We start from the raw sequence: 19,370 nt of genomic DNA, 5'->3' as shown, positions 1-19,370 counted from the left end.
TCCAATTTCCCCCCCCTTCATTTTTCCCTTCCTGCTAGCTTCTTTTTTTTTTTTTTTAACATATAATTCAGAGCATAGTTATGTTTTTGCTGAGTTATGAATTTGGTTGGGTAAGATGGTGAAATCATGTGGTTTTTTATCAAGTGTTTACAGTATTAATGCACATTATTAGGTCTTACACAACTCAGATGTGGTCTCCAAATATTAATCTGGTGGTCATAAATGCAGAATATCTAGGATTTTGCCTTTTCCCTTGCCTTGGAGTTTGTGGTTCAGGAGGAGGACTCAGAGATGTGGATCAGACGCCACCTTAAAAAGTCTCCTTCTGTGTTGGAAGATTGACCACAACTTCCCATTGTTTCAGCTCTTTCAGTCTCCCGCTCCTCCTAAGCCTGTTCTTCAACCTTACTGAGGCCTCCTGTTCCTGTTTGCCTCCATTTTGTCCCCATTTCATCAGGCCTCTTCTTTCTATACTTCTGTCCTGACCAGACCTGGTGATCCATCATTTCAAACCCCCGTTATTGCCAATATCCTTTAATTTCCTTGTCCTCTTAACCCTCTGACCCTGGGTCACCTGAACGGTCTGCCCTCTGAACTGCTGAGCGCTGCTGCAAACACAGCATAATCTTCCTCTCCAGCCTTCGCTGAGCTCTCAGGGCAGCCTGCTTAATCATCCTGCTACCTTTCTGGGGCAGCCCCTCTGTGAATAATCCTGCCTTCTCCTCAAGTCCCTCATCCTGCAGACTTGCCTTCTATTTCACAAAGGACATTCAGGATGATAGGTGTTACCTACTTCAGCTTCTCTACTATGCTCCAGCCATCCTTATTGTCTTCCCTCTCTCCTCAGAGGACAAGGCATTCCTACTTCTAGTGGCAGACTTCTCTGGGTCCTGCAACTCCTCTTCTTCAGTCTCCCCTTTTGTCTTGATCCATCATGTAGCACATTTTTTTCCTTTGCTTTTTGTCCTAAAAATTTTAACCTTTCTTGACCTACTAATCACAAACCTGCATCAATCTATGTCATCTGAAAACAAATAACTCAGACAACATATTTTCTTTTGAAACCATGTCTGTCTGCACTGAAGCACTTTGCCCTTTCCTTTCTGAACCTGTTCTTGAAAGAGCACTTTCCATTCCTGGGGGGCTACTTCCTTATCTTCCATTTGTTCACTTCAGTTTGGTTTCTGCCTCTACCAGTCTACCATGAGTGGAACCCTCCTTCTTGACACTTTCTTTTTTCAGTTGGTACTATTTTGATTTTTTTTTTCTCCTTCACTTCTTCCCTCTCCTTCAATACTTCCACATTTCCCAGAATTAGAATTGAAATTCCCCAGAATTCCAACTGTAGACCCCTCTTTATACTGTCCTTGGGCAGTGTTTTCTGTTTTATGACTTCAAATACCATGTGTGTATCAGTATTTTACCTCCTTCCTCAAATCCGTACTCATGTATTTAACTCTCTGTTGCATATCTCCATTTGGTTGTTCTCTAGAATCTCCACTTAACATGTCTAAAACTGAACTAACCACTATCACTTCCACTTGAAGACCACTGTGGTGTTTTCTGTCTCAGGTAATAGAACCAGCACCCAGCATCTGCCACACTGGAAACCGCCTCTTCCTTCCTGTCTGCCTAGCCAACTGCTCCATGCTGCTGACGGGTCTCCCTGAATAGTTTAAAAATTCCTCTTTTTTTTGTCTTTATTCCTCGTATTGCTGTTCTGGTGTCAGGTCTGTAGCATATTTCATTTTTCGATGTTCTCCAACTGGTTTTTCTTCTCTGAACTGAACTGCCACTTAAATTTATTCTGCAGGTGGATATATTTAAAATGAAGTCCTGAGCACCTCACTTTCCTGCTTCAAATTCTTCGCTGGCTTTCCATCATGTGTAGGATAAAATCCATTCTCCTTAGTATGGCATACAAGGCTTTTGGGTCACATGTTAGGCTTTTCATTAATTGTTGTTGTACTGAATTGACACAGTTCGTGTGGATAGAGTTTTCAAGTAGGTTGTACCCCCACCCACATATCCTTGACAACACAGGAGGTGCTGCCTTGAACAGGTAGCCCGTGAAGGTGGCAGGGAGAAGAATGATTTTCTAGGGGCCCCGGGCCGGCTCAGTCGGTGAAGCATGTGGCTCTTGATCTCGGGGTTGTGAGTTTGAACCCCACGTTGGGTATAGAGATTACCTAAAAAGGTTAAAAAAAAAACAAAACTAAAACAAAAGAAGAATGATTTTCTACTCCTTTTGAGAAATAGTTTAAAAACATTCCTTTGAGGCGCCACCTTTTGAGGCAGAAGCGACACTGTAGTCATCTCTTAGCTCTTTATGTTCAGGAGCAGGTCGGTGGTGAGGATGGGTAAGACTTTGTTTCTATCATTTGTCCCTCTACTGGAAAAAAAAATGTTTTTAGTATTCTTTTGCCTCTTTCTCATCCCATAATTTATTAAGTAGTTTCAGGCATTCCTTGTTTTATTACACTTTGCTTTATTACGCTTTGCAGATACTGTGATTTTTACAAATGGAAGGTTTGTGGCAACCCTGCTTTGAGCAAGTCTGTCAAAGCCATTTTTCCAACAGCATTTGCTCACTTTGTGTCTCTGTGTCATATTTTGGTAATTCTCACAGTATTTCAAACTTTTTCATTATTATTATATTTGTTATGATGATCTGGGATCAGTGATAATGACTCACTGAAAGCTTAGATGATGGTCAGCATTTTTAGCAATGAAGTATTTTTTAATGAAGGTGCATACATTGTTTTGTCAGACATACTGCTATTGCACATGAATAGACTGTGGTATAGTGCAAAACATAACTTTTATATGCACTGGGAAACCCAAAAGTTGATTTGACTCGCTTTATTGTGACATTGCTTTTTTGCCAAGGTCTGGAAGCAAACCTGCAATATCTCCAAGGTATGCCTGTATTAATTTTTTTTTTTTTAAGATTTTATTTATTTATTTGTCAGAGAGAGTGGAGAGCACAACCAGGGAGAGCGGCAGGCAGAGGGAGAAGCAGGCTCCCCACTGAGCAAGGAGCCCGATGCGGGACTCGATCCCAGGACCCTGAGATCATGACCTGAGCTGAAGGCAGACACTTAACCGGCTGAGCCACCCAGGCGTCCCAAATCTTTTTCTTTTAAATACCTTATTTATTTATTTGTCAGAGAGAGAGAGAGAGAACAAGCAGGGGGAGCGGCAGGCAGAGGAAGAAGCAGGCTCCCCACTGAGCAGGGAGCCCGATGCAGTACTCGATCCCAGGACCCTGGGATCATGACCTGAGCTGAAGGCAGGCACTTAACAGACTGAGCCACCCAGGTGCCCCTAATTTCTTTAAATTAAACACTTACAGACCACGTCAGGACATGGTTATGTCAGCTGATATGCTTAGTGCCCTAGAAAATTAAGAAGAAAAGGTTCCTATCTTCAGGGAAATCACAGTGAAGTGAATGTTGAGACAGATAAACGTTACAGTAGAATGTGATAAATGCCATGATAGAGTCATATCCATTTGACTAGGAAGACACTGGATGCCATCTAGCTTCAAGTTACTTGGAGTCCCAGATCCCTACCTCGTTGTTCAGGACCTTTATGCGGTTTGGGCCCTGCTTGTGTTACAGCCGACCCTGTACTCCAGTCGTCTTAGACACCTCACTTTTTTCCTGAATGCAGTACCACCTTTCATGATCTTTCATGACCTTTGTCTTTGTATTCTTTGTACTCTTAACTGTCTCAAGTACATATTTCTATTTTTTGCCCAGCGCATTGTTTCTGTTCACCCTTTTGAGTACCAGCTCAAATGGTGCTTCCTGCCCTGCTAACCCAGAAAGTTATTTGCTCCCTTTTCTGTGCCCACAGAACTCTTCTCATATTTTCATATAACATTTAATCATAATGCATTATCTGTTTACATCTCTGTCTCTCCCTCTAGACTCATGACTCTTCAGAAGTACATACTGTGACTTAATCATCTTTATGCCATGTTATTTAGCTGGCATATTACTTAGAGCAAACTACCGAATACGAGTCTTAATTAACTTTACTATTTTACTTATCACTTCTTTTGGTTTGTGCACTGGTACACTTTTTCATCTGCTTAATACTTACACCTGCCAGCATTCTTTACCTTTGTTAAGTACATACAGTTCAGTTCATTCAGCTCACAAGAGACAGAGCACTACTGTGGGCTAGGTAATGTGTTAGGCATGGGGAATGCAAATTAGTTCTTGGGAAGGAGCTTACAGTGGAGGGGGAGCGATAGTTAAGTAAACAGATGATCTATCGCAATTTCTGCTAAGTAAGCAATGTGAAGAATGCTATGATACTGGGAAGCCCAGGGTGCCTTGGGGGTGTAACTCTCCCAGTTGCTTGGAATCAGAGAAGGCTCCCTGAAGGAACTGCACAGTAGGATCTTGAAGGGAAGGGAGCAGCGTGGAAGGATGTGGCAGGACAAATTGCTCTGGGGGGACTGCTGAGTATGACTTGGGAGGGCTTGAAGCAGAGACAAAGGGAGTTTAGACTAGATCTGTAGCCAGGGATGAGATGGTGAAGAACCTCGTGTCATGCTGACAAGCTCCGAATGTTTTTCTAAATGTAGTGTGAAGAGCCCCTGAAGAATTTTAAGCCAGTTTTATCAAATTTATGTTTTTAAATATTAAATAGCTTCTTGTGCTTTCTTCCCTCCCCCTTTTCCAAATATTGTCACGTTCATTCTGATTCTTCCCCCTTTTTTAAGTGATGTTTCGGATTTTTCCTTTGTTCATTTGGAGTTTTCTTGAACACTTAGTGTCACCTATAACCTGTTATCTCTAACCTTGTGTGGGAAAGAAGGATTAGACAGACATGCTCTGTCAGTTTTCCCAGAATTCTCTATGTTGAGTTACTCCTTGATTGTTCGGTTTTCTCTCTCAATGAATATTCCAAATTTGTTTTTGTGTCTTATTTACCAGTCAGCTTTTGCCTGGTGAGGTACATAAAGGATATACTACAGTGAGTAATAAGAATCAAAATACCTTCCAGCCTTAAAGTCCAACATCCCTTTGGCATTTTATTAAAAGAGGGACATGAAATTTCTGATAAACCATTGAGGGTTAATTCCATGAATGACTTTATTTAAATAGTGTTACATATGAGATGAGACCTTAATTGGTTTGTTTGTTTTTTTTTAAAGATAATTTTAAAATAGGCAGACCTTTGCAAATTAAACTGGAAATTTGAGATTTCTATGAAGTCTACCTCACAAAATTATTTTCCTTGTCACTGAGCAAAATTTACCAGCTGAATGTTTGAAATCTAGCTCAGCCCGGTACCTTCTTGGGCTTAAATTTCCTCATCAAAATAATGCAGGACTTGTGATAGATGATTTCTAAAGTCTTTTTCTGTTTTATGAGTTTTGTATCCTACATTTAATAATTTTTTCCAAATTATCTTCCATGTAGTGCTCACATGGTCTTCTGAAGAAGCCATGGGTAGCTGTTGTAGCTGTCCAGATAAAGACACTGTCCCAGATAACCATCGGAACAAGTTTAAGGTTAGTAAAACTGGTTGAGTTATCTCTCTCTGCCTACTCGGATGTTCTTCTTTTTCTTCACATTATATATCATACTTCCTCATTTTTATCTCTAGACTCTTCTATTTCTCTTTGTGTCTATTCTGCCTTTTCTTATTTTAACAAATGATGACAATATGTTCTTACTGACAGTGTGGAATCCTCTTTTACTTTCCATTTGGTCCTCTATATCCAATTAGAGCCATACAGTTCTAGTAAAAAAAAAATTTTTAATGCCATTTTATAGGTGCCTCTTCAGTCTGGTCACCACCTCCCAGTCATTGCTTCATGTCTGGATAATTTCTTAGCAGAACTCTGCCTTGAGTCAGTCACCTTTGTGATCCATCCTGCAGTTGACATCATATTAATCTTCCTCTTTCATCATTCTAAAACTTCTGGTGTTCTGTTACCTAGAGCACAGATGCTCCATTTCTTACCTCTCCACAGCCATTTAGTGTCTCCCGTAGCCTGACCTCAGGTTGTCATACATCATGGCCTCTGGATCACACAGACCCAGGTGTAAGTCGAAACCGTGTTACTTTGTAGCTTTGTGACCTTGGGCAGGTTACATTATCACTGTGTGTTTGTCCCAGTTTTGTACAGTACAGTGGAAAAGATAGCATTACCTGCAGTTTAGGATTGTTATAGGGATTAAATGGAAAAAATATGTGGAAAGCGCTCTGCCAGTCCCAGGAATATAGACAGTTTTCTCCAAGTGTTACCTACTACTCATAGTCTCTGGCCATTTTCAGAAACGCAGCAGTGTAAGGCCTCCCCTTCCGTGAACTCTGTGCCAGTCTTGTCTTGGTCTCTCTGAAACATACCTTCTTCGTCTCTGCTATAGCACTGCATCTTCAGGATATGCCCCACAACCGCTGACCCACTGGTTCTCTCCTGAGGCCCAGCCGAAGTCCCTCCTCTTCTCATGTGAAGGCTTCCCCAGCCACCCTAGGCCACAGTTACTGCCTTTTGCAGCCTCTGTTGCACCCATTTGTCCATTGCTCATATACAGCTTTGTGTTGACTTCATGTTTGTGTATCTTCTATGCTCACTGGGCATGTGAGCTTCTTGTGGATAGAACCAGATATTTCACTGCTACATAGTCCATGCCCTGCACACACGTTGGTTGATGAATGAACTAACAAATGAGCGAATAAGTGAACCAATCAGCAACAGTGCCTTTTACTGATAGACTGGTGAAATACGTGTGTGACCGTCAAGTGACAACATTAGGTTGGCACTAATTAAACGTTCTTTTTTAGGTCATTAATGTGGATGATGATGGGAATGAGTTAGGTTCTGGCATAATGGAACTTACAGACACAGAACTGATTTTATACACTCGCAAACGTGACTCGGTAAAATGGCACTACCTCTGCCTGCGGCGCTATGGCTATGATTCAAATCTCTTTTCTTTTGAAAGTGGCCGAAGGTGTCAAACTGGACAAGGTAGGTAGATCCTTTAGTTTTTTTGTTCCCCAAACAGTAACACATTTGAAAATTGTTCTTTCAGTTATTCTATTTACAATGTTTAAATGAATACTTTTTTCCTGATAGAAAAAACATTCCCCAACTAAGTGGATTGTTAAGAAAAGAGATATAGTAAACTGTGTCTTCATTTATCAGGAATTTATTAAGCACATTCTCTTTGTACAGAATTTTGACTCATATTATTTAAGATTTTCAGTAGATGATTAGTTGCAGTAAATTGACTGTGTATCTTTACTGTTACAACTTTTTGGGGAAAGAACCTAAACTTTAGAGTCAAAGAGAACACGGTTTGATTTTTTTGCTACCTACCGCTTGAAAGGTCTTGGGCAAGTTACATGATCTCTGTGGAACATCAGGTTTCTTCTCTATCGGAGAGGAATGCTAATCCCTACTTTATAGAACTGTTGTAATAATTAAACAAGGTAAGGATTGTAAGTAAACCATCCAGCAAGGGACTGTCAAATGGTAAAGGATCACCTTGGTAATGGTGACTTGGGTGCCCCCTGCTGTTAAAAAGCAGACCAAAGCAAGTGTTCAAATCTTGTTTTTGTCTGCCTTGTTTTGGGCTCTCTCACTTAGACATAGGAAAATTAGTCTGTGAATTTCCTTTTGGGTTTATGTTTTGAAACAGAGAATATCATTAATTTATCAGACATCTATTTAAAGGGCCTTTCTTCCTGTCAGTGCATAGAATGCTTACTTTACAGTTTTGTTCTTTGACAGGTGTTCCTGTATCTTTTTTAAAGCTATAGCTACCATTTTCCCCTTCTCTTTTATATTTGTAGGAATCTTTGCCTTTAAGTGTGCCCGTGCAGAAGAATTATTTAACATGTTGCAAGAGATTATGCAAAATAATAGTATAAATGTGGTGGAAGAGCCAGTGGTAGAAAGGAATAATCATCAGACAGAATTGGAAGTCCCCAGAACACCTCGAACACCTACAAGTAAGTACCAATTTTCCCTCTTGTATTTTGGGAAGTTTTCAATTAGCAAGAATCATGCCTCAGATAAACCTCATTGGCTACGATACTGCCACTGCGCAAAGCTCCCTCTTGTATTTTGAATAATAGACATTTATAAACTTTGGATTATGGATATTTAATCTGTAACGCCTTAGAAATCACCATTGGCTAATGTAAGTGTAATGGTTGTCAGTTTTTTTTTTAAACTGTTAGAGCTATAATTATAAACATTTTTAATATTTTAAGTAAGAAAATGTTAAAAGTTCTATGTTACCTATAATGTGAATGTGAGGTTGGAGTGGAAGGAGGGTGTTGTTTGTGCTCTGGTTTCTGTTGTGTCTTGCCAGAAACACCTTGCTTAATTTTCTCAGTGCAGATTCCATTTTCATTCACTTTTATCTCTCTGTCCTGCTCCGATATCCTGCTTTTCTTCTTAAACCACTAAACAAAAACTCAGCTCCAGGGTTTGCTGCTCAGAATTTACCTAATGGATATCCCCGATATCCCTCATTTGGAGATGCCTCATCCCACCCCTCAAGCAGACATCCTTCTGTGGGAAGTGCACGCCTGCCTTCAGTAGGTGAAGAATCTACACATCCTTTGCTTGTGGCTGAGGAACAAGTAAGCATGTACTACTGTCTAACGGGATAATGGATTAAAGTGTGGAGTGAAAGCATTACTGCGCTGATACGTGGAAATTTTAGTCTGAATTTTAGCTTTCACTGTTTGTTTATGACTTTTGTAGTGAAGAATCCGAGGAAACAGCTTATATTTTCTAACATATGCCAAATACGTAAAGGTGTGGAGGGAAACGTAGCATTACAGTAGCCTGTGGGCTCACAGGAGAGGTGCATCTATAGATAAAAACAGATATAACTAATGGTCAGTTCTTGCTATAATAACCGCTGATGGATTTGGAATTTATACTGCTCTTTATATCAGTGGACTACTAGCAGGAAGGTAGATTTTGTTGTCAATGTTTTTATGAAGCTATTTAACGTTTCTAACTATTCTGTTTTTCATTTGAGGAATGAAGTATTTGGTTGAACATTGTCTATATATTAATTAGTTATTCTTATCTTTTGTAAACCAAATGGTCACATATCATTAAGAAATTTTTACTGTTTTAAAATCTGTTTCTCTGTGTTCTTTACATAGTAAATGAGTTCTTATTTACTATAATTACACTTCCCTCAGTTTTTACATTTTATTTTTGAATTTTTTCAAATTTTTTGTATAGTCTTCCAAACTTTTTTTAAAGATTTACTTATTTTAGAGAGAGAGACCTCGCTCGCTTGTGGGGGGGGAGGGGCAGAGGGAGAAGGAGGGAATCCTAAGCAGACGCCGCCCCCCGCACCTCCCCTCCCCCAGCGCGAAGCCTGATGCAGGGCTCAGTCCCATCACCCTGAGATCATGACCTGAGCCAAAATCAAGAGTTGATACTTAATTGACTGAGCCACCCAGGTGCCCCTAGTCTTCCAAACATTTTTATAGTGTTCCCTCAAAATACTATTGACCTTTTCTTTAAATAGTGATGATTTCTTAGTAGGTGGTATTTATTTTATATCAATGCATTTTGTAGAACTCTTATTAAATCTAGTAGGGTTTATCTCTTTATTTGGTCACATTATCTGCAAATCATGATAAATTTGTCTTTTTTTTTTAATACTTGTTATTCCTTATTTCTGAATCATGTTTTAATGCATTGATGAGCTTTTCTAAAACAACATCAAAATGGTAATCCCAATTTGTTCCTGAATTTTTTTTAACAGAATGCTTTTCATTACCAAGTACAATGTTATGTGCTATTTTAGAGTAGTTATTCTGTTTTTTGGTTTTTTTTAAGATTTTTATTTATTTATTTGAGACAGAGAGGGAGAAGCAGACTCCCCGCTGAGCAGCGAGCCCGACATGGGGCTCAGTCCCAGGACCCTGAGATCCTGACCTGAGCCGAAGGCAGGCCGTTAACTGACTGAACCACCCAGGCGCCCCTAGAGTAGTTATTCTTCTATCAAGTAAAGAATGTATTTCCACAATCCTCTCCTCTGTCCACCTTTTTATTAGTGAAAAACAAGGACAGAAGCTTTGAAGGAAGAGTATAGGGAGAAAGCTAATCGATTAAAATTTAACTGATACGGTCAGCCTTTTTTTGTTTTTGTTTTAAGCAAGTTATTGATCCACTCTTCTGTTTTAGGTACATACCTATGTCAACACTACAGGAGTGCAAGAAGAGCGGAAGAACCGCACAAGTGTGCATGTCCCATTGGAGGCGAGGATTTCGAATGCTGAAAGCAACACACCAAAAGAAGAACCAAGTAGTATTGAGGACAGGGACCCTCAGATTCTTCTTGAACCCGAAGGAGTGAAATTTGTCTTAGGACCAACCCCTGTTCAAAAGCAGTTAATGGAAAAAGAGAAACTGGAGCAACTTGGAAGAGACCAAGTCAGCGGAAGTGGTGCCAATAGCACAGAATGGGACACTGGATATGACAGTGACGAGCGAAGAGATGCACCCTCTGTTAACAAACTGGTGTATGAAAATATAAATGGGTTATCTATCCCTAGTGCCTCAGGGGTCAGGAGAGGTCGTCTGACATCTAGTAGTACCTCAGATACCCAGAATATCAACAACTCAGCTCAGAGAAGAACTGCATTATTAAACTATGAAAATTTACCAGCTTTGCCTCCTGTTTGGGAAGCCCGCAAGCTAAGTAGGGATGAAGATGACAATTTAGGACCAAAGACCCCATCTCTAAATGGCTACCATAATAATCTAGATCCAATGCATAACTATGTAAATACAGAGAATGTAACAGTGCCAGCAAGTGCTCACAAGATAGACTATTCGAGGCGTCGGGACTGTACTCCGACAGTCTTTAACTTTGATATCAGACGCCCAAGTTTAGAACACAGGCAGCTCAATTACATACAGGTTGACTTGGAAGGCGGCAGTGACTCTGACAACCCTCAGACTCCGAAAACGCCTACCACTCCCCTTCCGCAAACGCCTACGAGGCGCACAGAGCTGTATGCTGTGATAGACATCGAGAGAACTGCTGCTATGTCCAATTTGCAGAAAGCACTGCCCCGAGATGACGGCACCTCTAGGAAGACCAGACATAATAGTACTGACCTGCCCATGTGAGCCTGGAAAGCGGTACATCGTTTGCACCTTTGTGAAGTTTTCAAAAATGAAGATGCAAGTGCTTCATTTTCATTTCTAAACACTAACTCCTTTTATAGACTGATAAGATTTTTTTCTGAATATTTCCTGTGCTTCTTTAACTAAAGGGAATTAAAGTAGAGCAGGTACTCATTAAAGAACACTAATTTCAGTATACTACTCATTACTGTACAGCAGCATTCCCATTTTCACAGTGCCTATTTAAAATGAGAGTTGAAGTGAGTGACATGCTGGTTGATTTTTATCAATATTCTGGACTGACGCATATCATTCATGTCTAAGTCATGGTTGGCATTTAAAACATTTTATAAAGCCTCTTGATAATGTGCATTGCTAACAGATAACTCTAGGCTTTGAAAGTACTCTTTGTCGATTCACTATTCATGGTATATGGCCTCCAGCATGTAACATGAGGAATCCTTTATTTCTTAATTGTAGGCTTTTTGACTTGAGCCAAAACATATGTAAAGGAAATAGAAGTACCACACCTCCTTATATACCAGTCAGTTCCTTTGCCTTCTGCGTTACTAGAAAGAGTCCTGTGCCCGTGAATGTGGTTCGCTCTTGGTGTGTTGAAAGGCAGGAAGGAGACAAGATTTTCTGTTTACTCATCTCATGTCATTTGAAGGGCATGCCCACATATCTTCATCAGAATTACACTAGACGCAAGAAATCAGTCTCAGGTCACTTTACCCAAAAACATTTGGAAATCTGAACCACGGTCTCTTGGAAGTTTCTCTCCTGTAGATTAGTAACAGTGACATTGTTTTCTGGAGGCGTTTGTGCCATTGGGTTGCCGTTTACCTTCAGTTTTTTCCTTTGGCGTTTGGGATGGCTTATTTTGTTGCTTCATGTCTTTTTTCCATTTAAAATGTTTGAGTCTGTATATAGTTTTGAAATTGGATTATGTGTTCGTTGTTGTTTAGTTTGCATTTTTGTCAAATTGTGGTTTTGAAGGTTCATTTGGAACTTACTGTTATTCTATAACAGGGTTGCCCTTGTCCAGTATTTATTTATATGCTGTTTACTGTTCAAGCTGATAAAAATATTCGCTCAATTTGAAACTTCACTTATGTCCATAGGTGATCTCTTTAACAGCCGAGAAAAAAGGAAGCTACTTTTTAACATGCAAAGTTCCCTAAAGGTACTGTGTTTTCTCTGTGGGCACTCTCCCCAGCACTTTAGCAGTGATTCCCTCGTCCCACGGCTGCAATTGTACTTTGCCCACAGTAGTGCTCCTCAGCTCTGCTGTCCTTTCACTCATAGCTGGAGCTTTGATTAACCCTTGATTTCGTTAGAATGTTAGGATTGTTGCCAGCATAGCAGGTACAGAGGAAGTCTTAGAGCAATGAGATTGTGTCATAATTTAAGATTTAAAATGAATTGAAGTTTATATAAACTGAAGAGATTCCATATGTCTAACTCTTGGAAAATCAAGAATGTTCCAGTTTCTCAAACACTAGGAAGACAAGAGATGGTAGAGTAGAAAGGTTAGGTTACTGTTTTCTCTAAATATGAGGAAGTTTGAGATCATGATTTGGATCTATCTACCAGATGTAACTAAGGTTAATTTAGCATGGAAAGGTTTCAGTAATATAGCACCCAACCTGATCAGTAAATAACTTAATTATAGGACAGTGGATGGATTAGCAGAATAATAGAGTGGGACCATTATAAAGAAAATAAATTATTAAAGGTGTCTTTATTATTTTCAGTGCCATTGGTTTATGTGCATAGCAGAATTTTCTTTCTTCTTCTTTTCTTTTTTTTCTGTGAACTTGGTGCTTACTAAAGTGTTCACTGTTTTCTAAAAAGAGAACAGTGGTATAGGTGTGCAGTTTCCATTTTTAATATATTGTCCCATTTATGCTTTCTTCTGAGTAGATTGCTAATCGTGCCAAATTTATGTGATGGTTTTGTAACGTGGAATAAGAATTATAATGGAACCAGTACACGTGGTTTTCTCCAAAACAAGCAGTCAAGACAGAACCTCCAAATGAAAGGGCTGACCTATTGATTCATTTTGGAGGTTGGATACTTTATTTTCTTTCTTTTCCTCATCATTTTCATTTTCCTTCCAGGTTCTACTTAGTTTTTATATATTTTAGGTAGCTCCAATATAATCATTGCAGTTTATGCTTTAAATACTGTGTGCTTTAAAAATGAAAATGGGACCAATTTGTCTGCTACGAATTTGATTTTAGGTACTCTGAGTATTAGGAAGATGTATACAACTGGTGTTTATTTCTAGATGTCTCTGGAAATCACCTGTGTTCCTATTTAATAAAAAGTAATGTAGAACACTACTTGTCCTTTGCAGTAGTCTAGTCGTGGGCATTAAGCTCTGTCCTGGAAGAATGTACCTGTTACTAGGTGCATTTTAGAATGAGATATTTTATTGGGATATAATTGTGGCCATATGTTTCAGATTTTCTGAGACGGACCTAATTTTAGATATTCTGTTCTGTTGATAGACCACGGGATCCCACTTTTTGGTTTTGGAAATATAATCATCGTTCATATGCTTTCCCCCCAATAGAGTCCTCTTTTATCCATACAGGTGATAACAGCTTTTTATCCCAGACCAGGGGTTGGAAACTGATATGGGTATTACCTGTGTTTTTTCTTCATGTGTTTTCTTTCCCAGTTTCATCTTCCTTTAAAAATGAAAATATGGTGCCTTCCCTCCCTCCAGGAAGATTGGCAAATCGTTCCTTTTATTTACTGCTGCTGTGGAGTGATGAGATATGCACTTTACTCTTGAAGACTCAGCAAAAAGCTTTTCACTTCCCAGTATATCCAGAATAGATCACATTTGGGACTTATGAAAATTTGCCAAGCAATCTTTGTTTTTATAGATATTAATGTTGACCCCACAGTTCAATGTTACAAGTCAAGCTAGTGTTTGTTTATTCCCCCCCCTCAAAAAAATCTGTGGCACAACATATAAAAATGTACCTCAGTAATGTTCTATTAAAAATGGGACAGGGGCCTTATGTTTTCATAATTTCCCAGTAATGTGCCACCATATTTTTGCCTCAAGGTAAAGGTTTTAACAAGCTAAAAAGTACTTCCCACTTCCCCCTGTGCTGTTCCTAACCCATAATGCCCAAGTGTTTTGTGCAATGTGTAGTGTGTGTGTGTAAATATATATATATGTATATGTGTATATACATATATATATAAAAATATCTCCTTGAAATAGACATACCATCAGAGACAACATTCAGAAGTAACTGATGTATTGGCATCGCATTCATATTTCTGATATGTGAGGTATATGGTACTAATTACCTTTTCCCTGATGTTTGCCAAATTTGAATAAAGGCATTGGTACGAAATTATAGAATGTATAGAAAATGTTTTTGGCTTGAAAAACTAACAGATATTTTATGACATACCACAATATACTCTGCCCAAACCAGCACCCTATCTATCCTGTTCTTTACATCCCTATTCCCCATTCCTACTTCCTCATTTTTTGGGGGTATAACATGATTCTTTTGTAGCATCAATACAATTGCAATTCTATGACAATTGGACAATAATAGCATGGAAACGGACTGGTATTAATAGTACAGTAGTCACCGGTGTGCCACATTTGCATTAGTAAATGCAAAATATACATTTTATAAAGGAAAAACTTTGTGTTATGTTTTTATTTTCATTACATTGTATAATACTGTAATATTATTGTATGTCCTAATTTGCATTATAAATGTTTTTTTCCTACATAAAGGCATAAATATAGCAACTTTGTATAAAGGTAGCGTGTTAGATTTTTAATTTTTTCTTTTATAAAAAATTGTCTAACAGTGGGACTACCATTGCCAAATTGTATATGAAATAGGAATTTTATCCCCTATGGTTAATTTCTTTTATAAACATTCCACATTTCTCTAATAAAAGACATAAGTGATACTGTACTATGCATAAATTGTATATTAATGCTGTTTCATATCAGCATTTTAAATTTTGGTTTGCATTTTTAATATTGGCAAAATTTACCACTGTTGATTAAAACCTTGTTGTATATGTAACAACATCTTTTGCCCTCTATCCCTTCCCACCCTTTGTTCTCTGTTTCTCCCTATCAGTGCCAACTTCATACATTTTGTAGCATGGCAATAAAATATAACTTTTACACTGAGGCCAAGTGTGGCTTTTTGGAGGACGTGGAGCTGGGAGGATTGCCCTCTAGTCGTTCTTTGCTTATGACTTTTTGCCATATAAACCGTATCACCAGGCATGAGAAGTTATCTCATATATGATGTAAACATGCTTTTAAGGACAAGTGTGAATGTGCTTTTAAGCTTAATTTCTGTCATAGCAAATAAGAACTAATTTTTTTATCTTTGGAAAAGTCAGAGTTCTTGGAGTACAATCAAACCTTTATTAACTGGAGTACTTAAAGAATAAGCTAATAATTGAATTTAGTTCAACAAGGGCTAAGCAACACATTTTTAAAATCCTTATTTATTGTAGAGTATTAGTATACTGTCCTAAAAATTATATGTAAAATATGGTTTAATCTTAGATGATTTAGGATCTTGCAATGCCTTACTGTTGTCATTCTGGCATAAATTTCCATAATGAGGTACTCAAGTTGATACTGGAAGCTGAGCTGACTATACACTGACCTTAAGCATTCATGAAAAACTGCTTTGTTGAATAAAATCTGATCGGAGTTCTTATGGTTACTTTCCCCTTATTGCCGAAAGTAGATTGCAATAAAACCCCAATAAAAGTTTGGTTGGATACCTATATAAAGTTTTCCTGTATTTATATTTCATACATTTCTTAAAACTTTATGATAAGAGGTTTTATTTCTTAGTCTCATATCATTGCCTCCATTTTTAAAGTGATCATATAATGAATGGGTTAAAGATCATGTTTCATCAAAGCGAAATGAAGTTATAAATATTTGATAGACTCTCTCACAGTTTTATCTATGTGGTCATTCAAACTAGTAGTTCTCAGCTTTGGGACTCCAAACCTATTTTTAAGTCACAGTGTGACACTGCAAAGCCTATTTGGGTACAGCTCAAGATGGAGATCATTTAAACAATGAAGGGGTAGACAAGTCCACACATGATTGGCTGCTTACTGTGTGCCAGACACCATGGAACCCATAGATTGGTTACGATGTGGCAGAGACCGCATCTTGGGAAATGTGGGCATTTGTTCTCAGAAATTAAAAACTTTTTTGGATTATTTCTGTATTTTTCTTTTGAGGTCCTTTGAAGACAGTAGCTATTCACATGTTATTCTTATTTAATGGATGAACATGAACTAGGTCCTGTGCTACTAATAAAGATAGCAGTCCTTGTGCTCAAAAGGATTTGTAGTTTTCTAATGGGGGCAATGCCCTTCTTCCCCGCCCTGCCCCCTCCCCAGAGAACTAAGCCCTGAGACAAATTGTATATAATAAATTCTTCTGATACCTCTAGAATGGTACTAGCTGTATACCTTAGGAGAATTGAAAAAATTGTTACTCCAATTCTTAATATAAGTGGTATGATATAGACACAGACAAAGGAAGGGCATCAAACTCAGTCTAAGAATGGAGATTTTGGAGAAAAACCTAGAGGAGGTAATCCCTAAGGTGTTTCGATGAGAGTCTTCATAGATTTAGAGGAGGGGAGGAAAGATTGTCTTAGGGAGAAGGAATACGGTACAAAGGCACAGTTGTATATAACTATACATAGATCATGATTGTTCAATGGCAAGGGGTTCCGTATGACTGGAGCATAGATTGCAGGGTAGGGGATAGGGGATAGAGAAGGAGGAAGAAATGAGAGCACATAGGTGTAGAACACGAAGGAATTTCTGTTTTAATCTAAATGAGGTGAGAATTTGGAGGATTCTAAACACTGGAGAAACAATAGATACTCTGACATCAACATGGAGGAACACTGGAGGATGTGACATTTTAATGAAGCAGGGAGACTGATTTAGGCTCTTATGAAAATGGAAGTTAAACTGGATAAATGCCACTTCAAAGGCATTGTTGAAAGAGTATTTAGGTTAGTTACTGCTGTGCAACAAACCACCCTAAAACGTAGTGGCTTAAAGCACCAAATCCTGTTATTTCTCCCATTGCTGTAGATCAGGGTGGGCAGACCTATGGAACCCATCCAAAGTTATAAAGCTAGTAAATAGAAGAGCTGAAATCCAAACCCATGCAGCCTGGTTCCAGAAGTTGAGTGTTTAACCCCTCGGGTACAAGGGTGACCCCAAAGGAAGGAGGAAGAGTCAAAAACACATGTAAAGGGGAAAGGACAAATTGCCTGGAGTCCCCAAATAGGGGATCTCCTGGTTGTTTCTGGCCTAGCTCCACAGATGGCAAGGCCTGCCTCCCAGTCCCCATCCAAATGCCCCTGGCTATCCCCCCAACTTCTCTAAGCGGTTTTTCCATCACCCACAGTCTCAGGCTTAGGTAAGCCTCAGGCCTGCCAGAGGAGATAATGTTTCCAGGGAAGTGATTTGGCCCACAATGGAAACAGCCCTTTTTAATATCGTGCAGGCATCTCAGCTTCTCATTGTGACTTTTCTAGTGTGTGATTGGGGAATCTGCCCATTAAAGTGCATTTCCTGCAAGAAGAGCCAAGTTTTCAAAATCTTGGTAGATTTAAAATAATTTGTCGAATCTGAACACCCCTTTTCATGATGGACCTTGAGAATAGTGTAAACCAGGGTCAGCAATTTTTTTCTGTAAAGGATCAGATAATAACTATTTTAAGCTTTATGGGCTAGACAGTCTGTCACAACCACTCTGCTACTGTATAATTCTGTATCACTGCACGGTATAAAAATGAATGGGTAGGGGCAGCTGGCTGGCTCAGTTGGAAGAGCATGTGACTCCTGATCTCAGGATCATGAGTTCGAGCCCCACACTGGGTGTAGAGAGTACTAAAAACAAAACAAAACAACAAAAAAAACCCCTTAAAATATATATATATTAAACAAAATGGGTATGCTTGTGTTCCAACTAAGCTTTATGGACACCAAAATACAAGTTTCATATAATCTTAATGTATCACGAAATAGTCGTCTTTTTTCTTGCCTCAATCATTTAAAAATGTAAAACACATTCTTAACTCTCTAGCCATAAAAAAATAGGTGGGAGGTTGGATTTGGTTCCCTCCCCATAGTTGGTCAACCCCTGACGTAAACTAACCCTCTTAAAGTATATCTGAAGGGTAAAAACAGTTAAAAATTGAAAACATCTACCAATGTTAATAACGATTGCCAGTAAGTCCAAGCACTTGCTAAGTGATCAATTACTCAGAGGAAGAAAAGGGTATCAGTAGATGATAGAAAACTAATAGACATTTTAAAAGCACATTTTACTGTAACCGTCCTAGGCGGTCAACTTAGAGTTAAGTAGAAAATTTTGTTTTTATAAACAAATATTTGTAATCAATCTTGGTCTCTACCAACACATTATGTAAAAGTATATTAGTCATCTCTACTAGTGGAGGGGAAAAGAACGAGTGAAATGTGAGACATGAAAATGAGCAAGCAGGGCAAAGATAAAGTAAATGTCTCCATCAGAGTTCACAAGACTTTGTCCTAGACAGTCAACGTCCAATTAAAAACAGCTTTTTTAAAATTCAATGAAAGGGGACGCCTGGGTGGCTCAGTCGGTTGGGCGTCTGCCTTCCGCTCAGATCATGATTCCAGGGTCCTGGGATCGAGCCCCGCGTTGGGCTCCCTGCTCAGGCGGGGAGCCTGCTTTTCCCTCTCCCACTCCCCCTGCTTGTGTTCCCTCCCTCGTTGTGTCTCTGTCAAATGAATAAATAAAATCTTTTAAAAAAATAAAATTCAATGAAAGGAATGTAAGTGTTCCTCGTAACTCAATAAATAACGTTTAAAATTAAAATAGCAATAAAAATATTTAGTAAGATAATGATATCCCCAAAAGCTCCACAAACTGAAAAAGCTGAATGTGCTTGCTTCTGGGGAAAGAAGTGGTGAGGTTGGTGAATCGTATCGTTATTAGTATAGTTTAAGGCAAATTTTTTTAAAGATTAAACTTAAGGAAATTTAAGGAAAATTAAACACGCGAGCAGGAACTCCGTTGCCGTGGCAACCCCGCGTGGCGGCGTCTCTTTTGTTCTTCGGGGGTTCTACTCCCAGTCTGCCCGGCTCCACCCAATACGTCAGATCCTCCCCTCCC

General features: G+C 38.9%; 1 protein-coding gene and 1 pseudogene across 5 annotated transcripts in view; one reads left to right on the top strand and one right to left on the bottom strand.

The window, feature by feature from the left end:
- The window catches only part of FRS2 (fibroblast growth factor receptor substrate 2), a 111,314-nt gene extending 95,201 nt beyond the window's left edge, over positions 1-16,113 (top strand). For all 5 annotated transcript variants that reach the window (XM_032421126.1, XM_032421130.1, XM_032421127.1 and 2 more), the window contains 5 exons: positions 5,442-5,533; positions 6,814-7,000; positions 7,828-7,986; positions 8,462-8,625; positions 10,199-16,113. In XM_032421126.1, coding sequence (XP_032277017.1) covers positions 5,442-5,533; positions 6,814-7,000; positions 7,828-7,986; positions 8,462-8,625; positions 10,199-11,149 — 1,553 coding nt within the window. In that variant the 3' untranslated portion in view covers positions 11,150-16,113. The remainder of the gene's footprint in view (positions 1-5,441; positions 5,534-6,813; positions 7,001-7,827; positions 7,987-8,461; positions 8,626-10,198) is intronic.
- On the bottom strand, positions 7,981-8,089 carry LOC116642665 (annotated as a pseudogene).
- Positions 16,114-19,370: the final 3,257 nt, after the last annotated feature.

Source organism: Phoca vitulina, unplaced genomic scaffold (genome assembly GCF_004348235.1).
Source record: "Phoca vitulina isolate PV1807 unplaced genomic scaffold, GSC_HSeal_1.0 scaffold23, whole genome shotgun sequence".
NCBI lineage: Eukaryota > Metazoa > Chordata > Mammalia > Carnivora > Phocidae > Phoca > Phoca vitulina.
Note: the sequence above shows the minus strand (reverse complement) of the source record. Positions and strands in the feature narration are given on the sequence as shown.